This window comes from Terrapene carolina, unplaced genomic scaffold, assembly GCF_002925995.2.
Source record: "Terrapene carolina triunguis isolate 2854851 unplaced genomic scaffold, T_m_triunguis-2.0 Scaffold195, whole genome shotgun sequence".
Classification (NCBI taxonomy): Eukaryota; Metazoa; Chordata; order Testudines; family Emydidae; genus Terrapene; species Terrapene triunguis.
The window spans coordinates 347,409-361,324 of NW_020664546.1; the positions used below are offsets into that span (position 1 = coordinate 347,409).

The window sequence follows — 13,916 nt, forward strand, 5'->3', positions numbered from 1 at the left end:
TGCTGCTAGAAGTACTGTGGGTGAGTAAATAGGGGGCGCTCTTCCCTATGAGTCAGGGCTGACCCCAATTCTCCAGCCTACTGTTAGCGGGTGCTGTGCCCCACTTCTCATTTATGCTCTAGCCCCTTTACATTGCAGTTGGAGTAAATTACTCCCAATTTCAGATCCCTTCCCACTGCCACAGTAGTACTGAGAAGACTTATGTTGCTGAGAGTTAGGCCTGACATTTTTAATTGGCAATAACATTAATTGTACAGTATCCAACCATCCTTTTTTCCAGGTCAATCCTACGGTGCAAGCCAGGCAGTGCGTTGCTGTTTCCCCATTTAGGGATGCTTGACTGATCAGCAGATTTCTGAGCCGGTAACAGCTGTATTACAGTAACTCCTCACTTAAAGTCGTCCTGGTTAACATTGTTTCGTTATTAGCTTGCTGATCTATTACAGAACATACTCATTTAAAGTCGTGCAATGTTCTGTTATAAGGTAGTTTGGCTCACCCTGCTCCACCCGCCCAGCGCTCCTGCCAGGGAGCGGTGTCGGGGTGTGGGGGCTTGCCCCGTTCCACCCACCCGGTGTTCCAGCCTGGGAGTGGGCAAGCCCCTGTCCCCACTCCCCGGCAGGAGTGCCAGGCGGGCGGAACAGGGCCAGCCCCCATGCCCCAATCCTGCTCCCTGTCTGGAATGCCAGGTGGGCGGAGTGGGACAAGCCCCGGCGCCCCAACCCCACTCCCCGGCAAGAGCACTGGGTGGGCGGAGCAGGGCAAGTCCCCATGCCCCGACCCTGCCCCTGCCTCAACCAAGCTTCACAATCATCATTGGTGATACAGTATTAAATTGTTTGTTTAAAATTATTTAAAACTTATACAAGATACGTATATAATGTTTTTTGTCTGGTGAAAAAAAATTCCCTGGAACCTAACCCCCCCATTTACATTAATTCTTATAGGGAAATTGGATTTGCTTAACATTGTTTCACTTAAAGTAGCATTTTTCAGGAACATAACTACAGCGTTAAGCGAGGAGTTACTCTACTGAATTCCATCAGTGGTCAATATCTAACTATTCAGAGGGCTGCAAATGTTGTTGCTGTTTGCTGAAATGTTGCCCTGTCTGTTCTTTCCCTGTAGGTGCCCTCCTCCCCAGGTGCTGCTTTCAGCAGTTCCATTAACCACTACTTCACCTGTTGGGGAGTTTTCCATCAGAGCAATTCCGTGTTTAGGAATCAAAATTTAGGGCCAGATCTTCAGCCTTAGTTCCATTGGAGTCTAGGGAGCAAAGCCAATGATCACCAGCTGAGGATCTGGTATGTCTGAGCTCTCCCACACCATTAGATTCAGGATACATAGCTCTGCTGAAGCTGCCATCTGAGCACCCAGAACTAGATCTGTGTGGAGAATGGGAGTTCTGTGCTGCAAAGGATTTTGAGATTTCAAAATCTGGCTTCATTCCGAATCCGAGTGAAAACTGAACATTTTGAAATTCTCCACTCAGGAAAATTCTGAAAAGAAATTCATTTCCAGTCCCTTGTGCTTCGATTTTTTTTTTAACTTTGTGTGATGTTAGAATATCGTACCAACCAAAATTAGCGAAAATGAAAAGTTCTTTAAAAACAAAATATTGAAATGTTTTGTTCTGAAAATGTCAAAATGGAACACTGCAACATTGCTGCAACTCCCCCCCCCCCCCGACCCAATAAAATTGCAGCAAAATTGACCAGATTTCACAGAGTGTTTCAATTTCAATGGAAGTGCATTTTCCCAGGGAATATGATTCCATCAAAGTTCCTTCAACTGGCTCTCCCCAGACCCTTTGGAGTCACATGCGTTTCCACAGCTGGTGGCAGTAAGTTCCCTTCTAAGCCTGAGGCTTAGGCCATGTCTACACTACTGGTGCTGCAGTGACATAGCTATGACGCTGTAGCACCGTAGTGTAGATGGTTCCTACGGCAATGGAAGGGGTTTTCCCATCACTGTAGAGAATTCACCTTTCCAAGTGGCGGTAGCTACATGGATGGAAGCATTGTCCTGCCGACCTAGCGGCATCTAGACTGGAGGGTTTTCCACACCCCTGAGCAAAGTCACTATGTCAATCAGTGTTAAGTTTAGACCAGGCATTGATGTTTGGGGTTTTTTTTTTTCCATTTTGGCTAATTTCATCAAGCTGCATGTGTCTGGTGCACTATTTTAGGCTGGGTGCATGCTGACAAGTTGTATTGCATCACTACATTGATCAGGGATGTCCACCCCTGAGCATGGGAGCTATGCCAACTAAACCCCCAGTGCAGATGCAGCTCCGTCGGTGGAAGAGGGCCTCCATTGACATAGCTAACTTTGTTCGGAGAGGTGGCATTCCTAAGTGACAGAAATCCCCCTTCCGGCGGCATAGGCTGCGGCTATGCTATGGGATTATGGCAGTCTGGCCTCCACAGTGTAGATATACCCTGATGCTGGTGTCACAGGGTGAGGTGGCTCTTCAAGGCCTGGTCTACACTAAAAAGTTAAGTTGACCCAGCTAAGTCACCCAGGGATGTGAAAAATCCACCCCTCCCCCCCCGAGTGATGTAGTCAGCTGACCTGACCCCCAGTGTAGACAGCACTAGGGCAACAGAAGAATTCATCCGCTCTCGCCTCTCAGGGAGGTGGATTCCTACTCCAGCTGGCAAGCCCCTCTCATGGCTGGAGTGAGTGGCTACACTGTTGTGCTTGTGCCACTGTAGCAGTTTGTGTAGATGTGGAGCTGGAGCCCAGCCCACCTTCCCAGGTGGAGGGAATAAGTCCTGGGGTTTTGGGTTTACAGTGGACTTGAAGTTGAACCCCAGAAGGGGTGGGCTTAGCTGGAGGGCTAAGTCACTAGTGACCTGACAGCACTGGGAGCTGATGAATGACTGACACTAAGGGGAAAGTGAGGCAGAGTCTGATGCTGGGTTTGGAGAACGCCTGCTACAACTGGATTATCCCATATGACCCATTGATAGGAACTGCTGTTATATTCAGAGGGGTAGCATGCCAGTAAGCCATTCTTATTACAGAGATGTGTAAGGTGCCCAGCACTGTGATTCTCAGTGATACTGAGGCTCATTTATGAAGCTCTAGCAGCAAGATGCACTGGTAGAAATAACTGTATCAAGTATGGGGCACTGAAGAATCGGATCCTCTGAGTCCTGTGGGGTTTTATACCTCTCAGAAAATGGGCTCTGATCTCTGTTGTGAGCATGAAAGATCTTAGCGTGCTTTCTCCCAAAAGTAAGGATGTGAACCTGATGTCCTGGCCAAATTCCAGGTTAGGTAATTACATTCGGATGGCCTAAATTCCCCTTGTAGTTTCAAGTGGACATGGTCTTCTTCACTCTCTGTGCTCAGCAACGGGGCAGTGTTGTGGTGTGCTGTTAAACAGCTGCTGTGCTCCACTCCAGAAGTGTTTGCATTTCAGCTGTGAGCAAAGTGATTCCTACCTAGCTAAAGCCTGTGAAGTGCTTTGGCATTCCCTTGGGATGGAAGGTGCTGTGTGATTGTAAGGTACGAGTTTACCATCTGACAGGGGAACAATTCCAACTCCTGTCCTTTCAGGGAGGTTATTTTTCTGGTATACTTTGAAAACTGGGCGGAGGCTCCACAGGGGACACTTCCACTCCCTGTGTGAGGACAACACCAGCCAGTTTCTGAGTGACAGGAAACTCCCGAACGCTGGGATGGCCAGGAATGATGAAATATGCTAGACCTCTGATAATGGGGGACTCCCAAGATTCACTGCTTCCCTGAGAATGGTAGGCAGGGGGTATGGAATACCCCAGGCCCCCAATAATGAGGCTACCTCTCAAATATAATGGATGCCCAAGAAACAGGAGATTCCCTAGAATACGCTGAACATCCCCAACATCACAGACCCCCGGCAATACACTGGAGGCTCATACACCAGGGAATCCCAAGCACTCTGAAACATACAGGCCCCTTGGACGAGATCTGGCGAGCTCAGGCGCAGACCCAGCCGGCACAGCGGCCAGTGGGAGCTGGAGCCACAGGGCTAGGACCTGGTGTAAATCCACTTTGCTCCAGTGATCAATATAGAGCTATGGCCCTTCAGTGGAGCGCTGCTGATTACACCAGCTGAGGATCTTGGCCAATTTCAGGGCTAGCTGAGAGCAGGGAGGTGGGGATGGCGGGAGGAGGTTGATGGGGCATCAGCCACCATTAGCTGGAAACACCACTGGCCCTCTGTGGATGGTTTCTTTCTGTGGGTGAGCATAGCTCATCCTTCCTCTGCCTTTCCTGGGATCTGGGGTATGGAACAGCCACGCAGTATTCCGAGGCAGCCCTGGGGCTCCCAGTGCGACGGGTTGGTGGAGAATCCCGAAAGAACCCGAAACTCCCATGACATTGTTGCAGAGTCAGCAGGCCCCGCTGGTGAGGCGAAAGGAACGTAGGGACCTGGGGATCACCAGACTGGATCAGACCAAGGGCCCATCTAGTCCAGGATCCTGTCTGGGACAGTGACCAGCGCCAGCTGCTTCAGAGGAAGGTGCAGGCAGGGCCGGCTCTAGGCACCAGCGTTCCAAGCATGGGCTTGGGGCGGCACTTTTCAAGAGGCGGCATTCCGGCCCTTTGGGGCGGCACCTTTGCTTCGGCGGCGGCACTCCGGGTTTTGTGTTGTTGTTTTTTGCGGCGGCACTTGGCACTCCTGTTTTTTTTTTTTTTTTGCTTGGGGCGGCAAAAAACCTGGAGCTGGTCCTGGGTGCAGGAAACCCACAGTAATAGGCAGACATGGGGCAATATGCCCCCCCCCCCCCGCCCCGGGAAGATCTCGCCCATTCCCTAATAATGATAAAGGGTTTACCCCGTCCATTTTGGGATCTTAGGAGATACCCCTGGAGTTGGAAACCAAGGTCCAAAGCTGGGAGGACCCCTTGGAGCAGCAGAGGGGCTGGAATCCTCCCAAAATCAAAGTGGTTTCATGGATTATAAGCATCAGATAGGACCCTGGGGGGCAGAACCTGACCACTGTCCTCAGTGTGTACTCAGATCTGCGTCCCTGATTCAGCAAAGCACTTACGAACATGCTTGAGTGTACGCATGTGCTCCAGTGTGTCCGTCCTTTCAGCAAAATTCCCATTGTCAGCACAAGCCCAGGGTTTGGCCCTGGCTCTCGGCTTAGCCGATGCAGTGATTAACGTGGAATTACATTTCTTTGTAGGTGCTAAGCTTTGCTGGGGAAAAGCGAGCGGCAAGATGAGATACCAGGAGGGCTGAAAACAGGTGGGAGACCCTTAGCCAGCGCACAGCCGCATCTGCAATCCCATGGCCTTTCTGGACCAGCGGGCATCACTCACCCAAGCACAATCCAGCAGGACAGAGACAAGGGTGCGAAATTCGGTGCAGCTGAGCAGCAGGATGGCCAGTGTAACCCAGCGGCATCGGGAAGTGTAAATGCCCTTGGAGCATGGACTTGTCCTCTGGGGCTTGGCAGCTGGTGAAGGAGCCAGCCAGAATGTGAGTCTGTGGACTGGGATTGCTCCCTCTCCGCTGGCTAATTCTCTCTGATTACTCTAGGGGACCCGGAATAGGATGGATGATGGACCTGTGAGGGGAGGTGCCGTGGGCGTCGACACCAGTCTCCATGGAGCCTTCATTCCCTACACAGTGGGCGTGGAATTCCTCCAGGCCGGGAAGACTGCTCCATATGTCCCAGAGCACCATGCATCCCAATTCCACCCTAGACACCAAGACCAGGGACGTGGCCTCAGAATCCATTGGGCTCTTCTTCATGCTCTTGATTGACCTGACGGCCATTTTAGGCAATGTGGCCGTGATTACCGTCATCATCAAGACACCAGCACTGAGGAAGTTTGTCTTTGTTTTCCACCTCTGTCTGGTGGACCTCTTGGCAGCCCTGACCCTCATGCCTCTGGCCATGCTGTCCAGCTCCGCCTTCTTCAACAGCTCCATCTTCGGCGAGGCCATGTGCCGTGTCTACCTCTTCCTGAGCGTCTGCTTCATCAGCATGTGCATCCTCTCCATCTCGGCCATCAACGTGGAGCGCTACTACTATGTGGTGCACCCCATGCGCTATGAGGTCAAGATGACCGTTGGCCTGGTGGTCTGCGTCCTGGTGGGGGTGTGGATCAAGGCAGTGGTCATGTCCGTCATCCCTGTCCTGGGCTGGCTCTCCCTGGATCGTTTCAGCACCTCCCCAGCCTACAGCGGCTGGAGCTGCTCACTGCAGTGGAGCCAGAGCTCCTACTGCAAGTTCTTTGTGGTTTTCTTTGCCATCTTCTACTTCCTCCTGCCTGTCCTGATCATCCTAGTGGTCTACTGTAGCATGTTCAAGGTGGCCAGGGTGGCTGCCATGCACCATGGCCCACTCCCGACCTGGATGGATACGCCGCGGCAGCGATCAGAATCCCTCAGTAGCAGGTCCACCATGGTGACCAGCTCGGGTGCCCCTCGGACTACCCCTCAGAGGACGTTTGGGGGTGGGAAGGCTGCTATCATTCTCCTAGCAGTTGGAGGGCAGTTCCTCTTCTGCTGGATGCCCTATTTCTCCTTCCATCTCTATTCAGCACTGAGCTCTCAGTCCTTCCCTGGCCGGCAGGTGGAGAGTGTAGTCACCTGGATTGGCTACTTTTGCTTCACTTCCAACCCTTTCTTTTACGGGTGCCTCAACCGGCAGATCCGTGGGGAGCTCAGCAGGCACCTCACCTGCTTCTTCAAGCAGCCGCCAGAGGAGGACCTCCGGCTGCCCAGCCGCGAAGGCTCCATTGAGGAGAACTTCTTGCAGTTCCTGCAGGGGACAGGCTGCAACACAGAGAGCAGGAACGTTCTTGCCCACCCCTCTCCCAAAAGGGAGCCGCCCGGCGTCGATTTCCGAATCCCCGGGCAGATTGCAGAGGAGACCTCGGAGTTCCTCGACCAGCACATCACGGTCTCCGACAGCTACATTCAGGCCGTGCCCAAGCCCGAGCTGTAGCAGACCTTTGCACTTGACAACCTAGTCTTTCTGATGTGTGGAATAATGCAGAACCCCCAGCTGTTGACAGGGCATGATTTCCTAATAAACACAGCCGTGGCGACTGACGCGTCCTCCCTCCACCTGAGCGCCCACGCTGACAAGCAGCTGGTTCTGGTGGCTGAGTCATTTTGGCTGGCTAAGATCAATATCGTAGCATTTCTATGATTTGTCCCTTTTCCACTTGGAGCAGAAACAGCCTCTTGGGTTAAAAATTCCCTGGAATTTCCAATTTGTCCCTTGTAAGTTTCCAAAAGGCCCTGGCTCAGGTGCGAGGGGCTGGGCTAGCTGATCTCTTGTGGTCCCTTCCAGCTCTATGTTTCTATGAGTCTATGAAAAGAGCATTGATTTTTTATTGATTTTTTGGTCTCTAATTCAATATCCTCTAAACCCTTTATGATCTGATTCCTACCCCTCAACTGGGTCGTGTCCCTAGCCTCTGTTTGTCAGAGGGTGGAGATGGATGGCAGGAGAGAGATCACTTGATCATTACCTGTTAGGTTCACTCCCTCTGGCATTGGCCACTGTCGGCAGACAGGATACTGGGCTGGCTGGACCTTTGGTCTGACCCAGTGTGGCCATTCTTATGTTCTTATGTTATGTTCTTAACTGTGTGAACCTACCTCCATCCCAGTTAGGGTTACCACCTTGGTAATATTTTAAAAATGGACACTCCAGCAGGAATGCCGGAACCTCCCCTGCCCTGCCTCTTCCCCCCAAGGCCCCACCCCTGCTCTGCCTATTGCCCCCAAACCCTGCCCTCCTCTGCCCCCATTCACTCCTCTTTCTCCCTCCCTCCCATCGCTCGCTGCTTTTCCCCTCCCATCTTCCCCCCGCCTCCCCAAGGGTCAGGAGGGACTCGCCTGCAGAGCCCGGAATAGAATAGAAGATCAGGGTTGGAAGGGACCTCAGGAGGTCATCTAGTCCAGCCCCCTGCTCAAAGCAGGACCAATCCCCAACTAAATCATCCCAGCCAGGGCTTTGTCAAGCCTGACCTTAAGCTTCAGAATGGGAGCTTCAGCCATCTGCGACACAGGTAGGAGGCGGCCCCGGCTGAGTAGGGGCTGGTGCAGGTGATGACCCAGCGCCTTCCCCCGCCTACAGTACCTAGACTTTGGGTGTCCAGTCAGTAGATCTGACTGGACACCGTCAGGTCCCCTTTTCTACTGGACTTTCTGGTCGAAAACTGAGCACCTCGCCACCCTAATCCCAGTAGGAAAAGGGGGACAGCTGGGATCCCCACCACCATCGCCACCATGCTGCTTCCTTGATTTGCCCCCACTGAGATCCCTTCGGGGAGGAGGGAGAGCACAAGCTTGGGCCAGGACGCTCCTGGCTGGGCCTTGGACAAGGCACGGCGGAGCCACGTGTCTGTGGAAGGAGCAGGTGGAGACTCAGGCAAACCCGTTCAAGGGAATGTAGCTGAACTAGTGACCTTTGATCAGCCTGTGAGACAGGGATTTCCTAGGAGCCAGCCCCATCTCCTCCCACCCCGCCCCCAGACTCCAACACAGCCTCCCACCAGGCATGTCCTGAACCTAGCACAGGCTCCAGCACAATCTCCCTCCCTATCCCGTGGTCTTCCAGCAACCCCTCCCCAGCTTGGCCCAGGCCCCTTGCTCTATCTCAAGCTCCTCCAAAGTGCTGCTGGACTGATGACACCTACCCAGCAGGAGGTGGGCTGTGGGTCTCTTCCCCACTCCCCAGCACCTCAAGTGCTGGGCCCTACGCTCCCCCCAACCCGCACTCTTCTCCCACCCTGTCCCCCAGTGCTGCTCCATGGCCTGGGATTGGATCCTCTGCCCTTGAACCCCAGGGGAGCCCCCGCCCATGCATGGCCCAGCTCAGACACCAGATACAGCCTTCGCCCCAGAGAACAGAGCTGCTGCTAGATGGGAAGCCGTGCCCCAGGGCAGGCTGTCCCGGGCGCTGGGTAGGGGGAAGGGAACAGCGATAGCGATTTGTTTGTATTGACATTAATCATCTTTTCCCTTCCAGAACCGCCCCCTCTGGTCTGTCTGCCCGTGGCAGAGGGGACTCTAACGCAAGGAGCCCATGTGACGCGTGAGTGGGGCAGCCGCAGGGCTAAGTCATCCCCGCTGGTTGGCCCCCTCATGGGATCTTTGATCACTGGCAGAGACTTAGGAACCGTGATCAGAGCCAGGCTGAACCTGAGCCTTCGCCCATCACACGGCCCAAGGTAGGGGCGAGTGGGATCCAAGCTGCATTTATCCAAACACCTTCTCTGCTTGGGTCTGGCCCTGCCCCTCTCTCTGTCAAACAAAACGGGGGGGCGGGGGAGGGTTTGAGTCTGGCAAGACCTCAGTGGTCAAACTTTGGGCTTGCCGAACAAGGGAGTGGTTCCGATCCCGGTCCTATTTATTTGACCCCTCCCCCGCCCCCAGGCAGTTCAGTGCAGGGCGATGGGGCGCGGGGAGGGGAGAGGGGGTTCTGGTTTTGTCTCATCTCAGCTCTCGAGAGCCAGAGAGGAGAATGGCATTCACATCTCAGCCCGTGAACAAAGATCTGCTCAGTCAACCAGCCTCAGCCTGCTGGGATCTCTGGCAAAACTGCCCCGGGGCATGGACAGAACGGGGACAGGGCCCCATGTAATCAGCAAGCCTTTCCCAGCTGAGCTGGAGAATGGGAAATAGCCAGAAGAAGAGGCCCAGCCACCTTTGCCATGGGATTATGCACTAACCTCAGCTGGGGGGTATCCTGATCTCAGAGCCTGCAGGGACTCGCTCTGGCTGCGAGCGCTCTCTCCAGGCGGGTCCTGCGCACCAAGCTGGCGAGCCAGCACACCCAGCTGAGCAGCACCGTCTGAGCTCCGTCACCGCTTCCCGAGGGCTAGGACTCTTGAGGATGTTCATGTAGGACGGTTTCAACCTGGAGCACCAAATAAAACTCTTTATTACAAAACATGGCTCCCTGCCTGCGTGGGACCTGGCGGGCTCCAAGCCCTGCCGCTCAGAACAAAGGGTCCTGAACAGGATGCCAGGAATGTCATCCTGCTCCGATGGGGCTTTTAGCTGTGGCCAGGTGGGTCTTGCTCTAATGGAAACTAGTCTCTCTCTCTCCTGGCCTTGTCAGCTGTAGCTGAGCTCAGGACAGGGCAGGGTCAGTGATTTCAGCACAGGGCTCTGGTCACAAATCCGGAGTCAGGTGAACTGCATTCTGTGCCCCATGTGACCTTGGGCCCGTAACAGGCCAAGAGCCCCCCAAATGGGCATGAAGCTAGATTCCCAAATCCACATTGAGGCACTTAAGGAAGCAGCCTGATTGTCCCATGGTACTGAGCACCCAGCACCTCCCCTTGACCCCCGTTCGAGCTTTGGGTGCTCAGCACCTGAGAAAATTAGGCTCAAGACTGCTCCATGCCTCAGTTTCCTCCTTTGCAGACCAGGGATGAGGATACTGACCTGCCTCGCCACAGGCTTGGAGTCTGAACTCAGATGCAATGCTAGGGTGAAGCAGGCTGGCAGAGCAGGGAGCACTCTGTCAACTGGGGCCCTTTCTCCAGAGATCTCAAAGCACGTCACAGAGGTGGGTGAGTGCTAGTACCAGCCCCGTTACAGCTGGGGCAGCGAAGACACAGAATTGGTGACGTGACAGTGAGCTCATAGCAGAGCTGAGAATGGGACTCAGGAGTCGTGCTTCCTCATCCATTCACCTAGCCACCTATGCGCAGGACCCTGGCGGGCAGAGGGCTGCTAGTGGGCTGTGAGCTCTGGCCCTTGCTCTTCCTGGAGCAGTGGGACTCAGTGATGTTTCCTGGCAGGCAGGCTGCTGGGCTCCCCTGAGACCACCCCACTGAAATGTGCCAGGGGCTAGAGCCCCAGGGCAGAGGAAGAGCTGCAGCCCTTCGCCCAGATTCACAAAGGGACTTAGGCGCCTCCGTAGGCATGCACAGACCTGCCCGAGTCCTGCTCAGAGCCCTGGCAGGATTCTCAGACTAGGCGTTCCCCACCTAGCTCACCTGCAGGCACTTGACCCAGACCCTTCCCCAGCCTAGCTGAGGGCCTGAACCACTGGGCTACACTGTCAGTCTCTGGCCCAGTGAACACTATTTATACGCAGTGGAGCAGCAGACAGCCCCCGCCCAGTGTACCCTGAGGATTGGGGCACTCACCAGCCAGTTGGCAGACCTAAGTTAGGCTCAAGTCCCAGCTTCCAATCAAGCAGAGACGAGACTTGAAGACAGGTGAGTGCCCGGGCTGGAACGGGGTGGGGTCTCTGCTTGTTCCTAAGAAAGGCTTGACTTGCTGGCATGTTTAACTCCCAGAGGGAGCTCCAGCTGGGGATCCGGAGCAGAGAGGGGCTCCTCCCTTTGGTTCCTCAGTCAAGCACCCAAGGCCCAGATGAATTGGAAGTGTGAATCTGGGCTTAAGCCCTGCCCCTCCCCTCTGCATGTCACCTCGGCTGGCTTAGGTAGCTCCCCGCTCAGCGTGCTAGTTTCTGAGGCTCCCTCCCCAAGCACTCGTTGTTCAGGGAATCTGGGGGCTGTGACTGCACAGGGCACCTAGGAGCTAGGTCCTGCCTTCGGAAGGGGAGTTTGGCAACTGGCATGTGCACGCTTGGTAGCCAGTGTCCAATAGCCACAAACGGGATAATCTTGAAGGAAGGCAGTAGTGTCTAGTGGTTAGAGCAGGGGAACGCTGCCTGAGTCTCTCTGGGTGAGTCATGGCCCTCTCTGTGTCTTTGTAACAATGGGCAGTGCCACTACAGGGGCCTCGGCTGTAATAGCTGGGTCTCGTTTTGGGCATTGGGCTGTGATACAGGCGGTTGGACAGTGATGTGGGGGTCCCCTCTGGCCTGGAGTGCCATGACCCTAAGAACTTTATGACTCATTTACACTCCTCCCCAGAGTGGTGTGCGATTCAGCCAGTTGGTCTAGCACCCAGGAGTGACATGGGTGCTAATGAGTGTGAAGTGCTTTGAGATCCCCAGGAAACAGGCATTGGGCTGGTGCGAATGATTGTGACAGCAGATAGTGCAGACAGCCAGAGACACCGTGAGAGGCAGCCCAGGCCTGGGGATGCAGGACAGCTGTGTTCTAGCCACGGCTCTGCTACTGGCTCACTCTTCTGCGCCCTTCCCCCCCGTCCATGCTGTTTGAGGCAGGGGCTGTATGTGCAGCACCCAGCACGATGGGGCTGTGGCCTCGCTCAGGGCCTCCTTGTTTCACTGTATGATGAATAATAACTCTAGGGAGCTGCAGGGCTTGAGTTGTGACTGTGCTGCACCAGCAGACGCACTGCCAGCAGAAGCCCTCCATGCCCAGCTGGGGATCCCAGAGGAGGAAGACGTCTGAGGGATGCAGCTTTCATCTCCTGTTGTTGGCTACAGCCTGGGCAAGTGGCCTTTTCAAAAACCAATCTTTGCACATTTTTGCTCAGGGGGCCTCACACGGGGGTGGGGGCAGCTCCATCTGGGGGGCCTGAGTCCCATGTGTTCCACATACACCCCTGGAGCCTTTTGTTCTCCTCCCCAGGCTAGCCTTGCTGAGTCTCTCTGGTAGAAGGTGCCTCTGGCCCTGGTACATGGTCAGGTTCTGAGCCTCAAGGCACTGTGGTGCACGGTCAGGCTCTGAGGCACCCGGCTCAGTTCCTCCCCTTTGGGATCAGGCCCCCTGGCCGGGAATGCACTCAGCGAGCACGGTGTTTGCAGCCAGAAAGCTGAACCCCAACCGCCTTGTGATAGATCAAATGTCCTGGCAACCCTGCTCTTGGGATCCCTCCTGGGGAGTCTCCCTAGGGCCTGCAAGCCGAGCCACCCCACATACGAGTGAGTCCTTCCTGAATGGAGCATGGCTCTGGATGCACCAGCCCAGGCACTGTACACATACGCATGTGATCTCATGCACACGCTCCCAGCACCTCCTGCACAGTCCATCCTCCCCACCTCCCTCTTGTTCTCCTGCAGGATCCAGCAGCTCTGACCTTTCACGCTCTTCAGAGCCTCCCTATGCGCGCTGGCTCACGCGCTCATCCCTTGGAGCCTGGAGCCTCCAGAAATAGCTCTGCTTTGAAGAGCGCTTCCCCACACCTGGGCAGGGCAGAGCAGCTTGTGTCTTGCAATCGGTGTGATAAGCTGCTCTACGGGTAACGGAGAAGGGACATGGGAGCCACGCCAGCACCAGGCTCTGCAGGTGCAAGGGAGAGATGCTGGCCTCGAATCTGGATGGAGCAGCTTCTCTTGGGATGGCTGTGGAGTTTAGACCCTCTGCCCTTTCCTCCTCCCCTGGGGATCCTGGCTCAGACACAGAGGAAGGGTTGGCTCCTGTAATATAGGGGGAGCTCCGACTGCACAGTCATTTGGTCCCTGGCTTTCCTAGCTGCTCTGACTGCCTGCCTGAGCCCTGCGTGGCCACAGCTCACTCTCCATACCCATCTCACCATGTGATATTCCTGCCTTGGGGACTGGAGTATTGCTTATTCCTGGAGCAGGAGCAGCAAGAGCAAGACCCCCACCACTCCTGGCCCCCAGCACCTCCCTGCCATGGAGTGAGGGGGAATCTGGCCAGGTCTGAGACTGCCGAGTGCCACAGGGAGTGTCCCTGAGCCCCCCAGTGCATTTCACTAGCCCACAGACTGGAACCTACTGGATACAAGCCCATGGCCAGTCCCGCAAGCCCTGCAGCACCCCCCGGCTGTGTCCGATTGAGTTCAGTGAGGCTCGGGAGGGTGTAAGCCAGGGCTGGCATTGCCCCCTTGGGTGTAAAATGCATTTGAAACCCACCTTCCAGTACCAGGGCTGCTGGCAGCTTTCTGAATCAGGGAGGAAATGGGAGTTAACCACTTCATTACTGAGCCCGCAGGGGCAAAAGGGATTTCAGGGCTGACCCCTGGGCCACTTACCTCCACTTTGCTGAAGCACAGGGTGGGCCAGCATCAGGTCAAGGGTTAAAACTAAA

The 13,916-nt window shown here is 54.9% G+C and overlaps 1 protein-coding gene across 1 annotated transcript; it reads left to right on the forward strand.

Moving 5' to 3' along the window:
- The first annotated feature begins 5,611 nt into the window (after window positions 1-5,611).
- Window positions 5,612-6,961, forward strand: GPR61 (G protein-coupled receptor 61). Its single transcript, XM_024224436.1, has one exon. The coding sequence runs from the start codon at window positions 5,612-5,614 to the stop codon at window positions 6,959-6,961; it is 1,350 nt and encodes a 449-aa protein (XP_024080204.1).
- The last annotated feature ends 6,955 nt before the right edge of the window (window positions 6,962-13,916 follow it).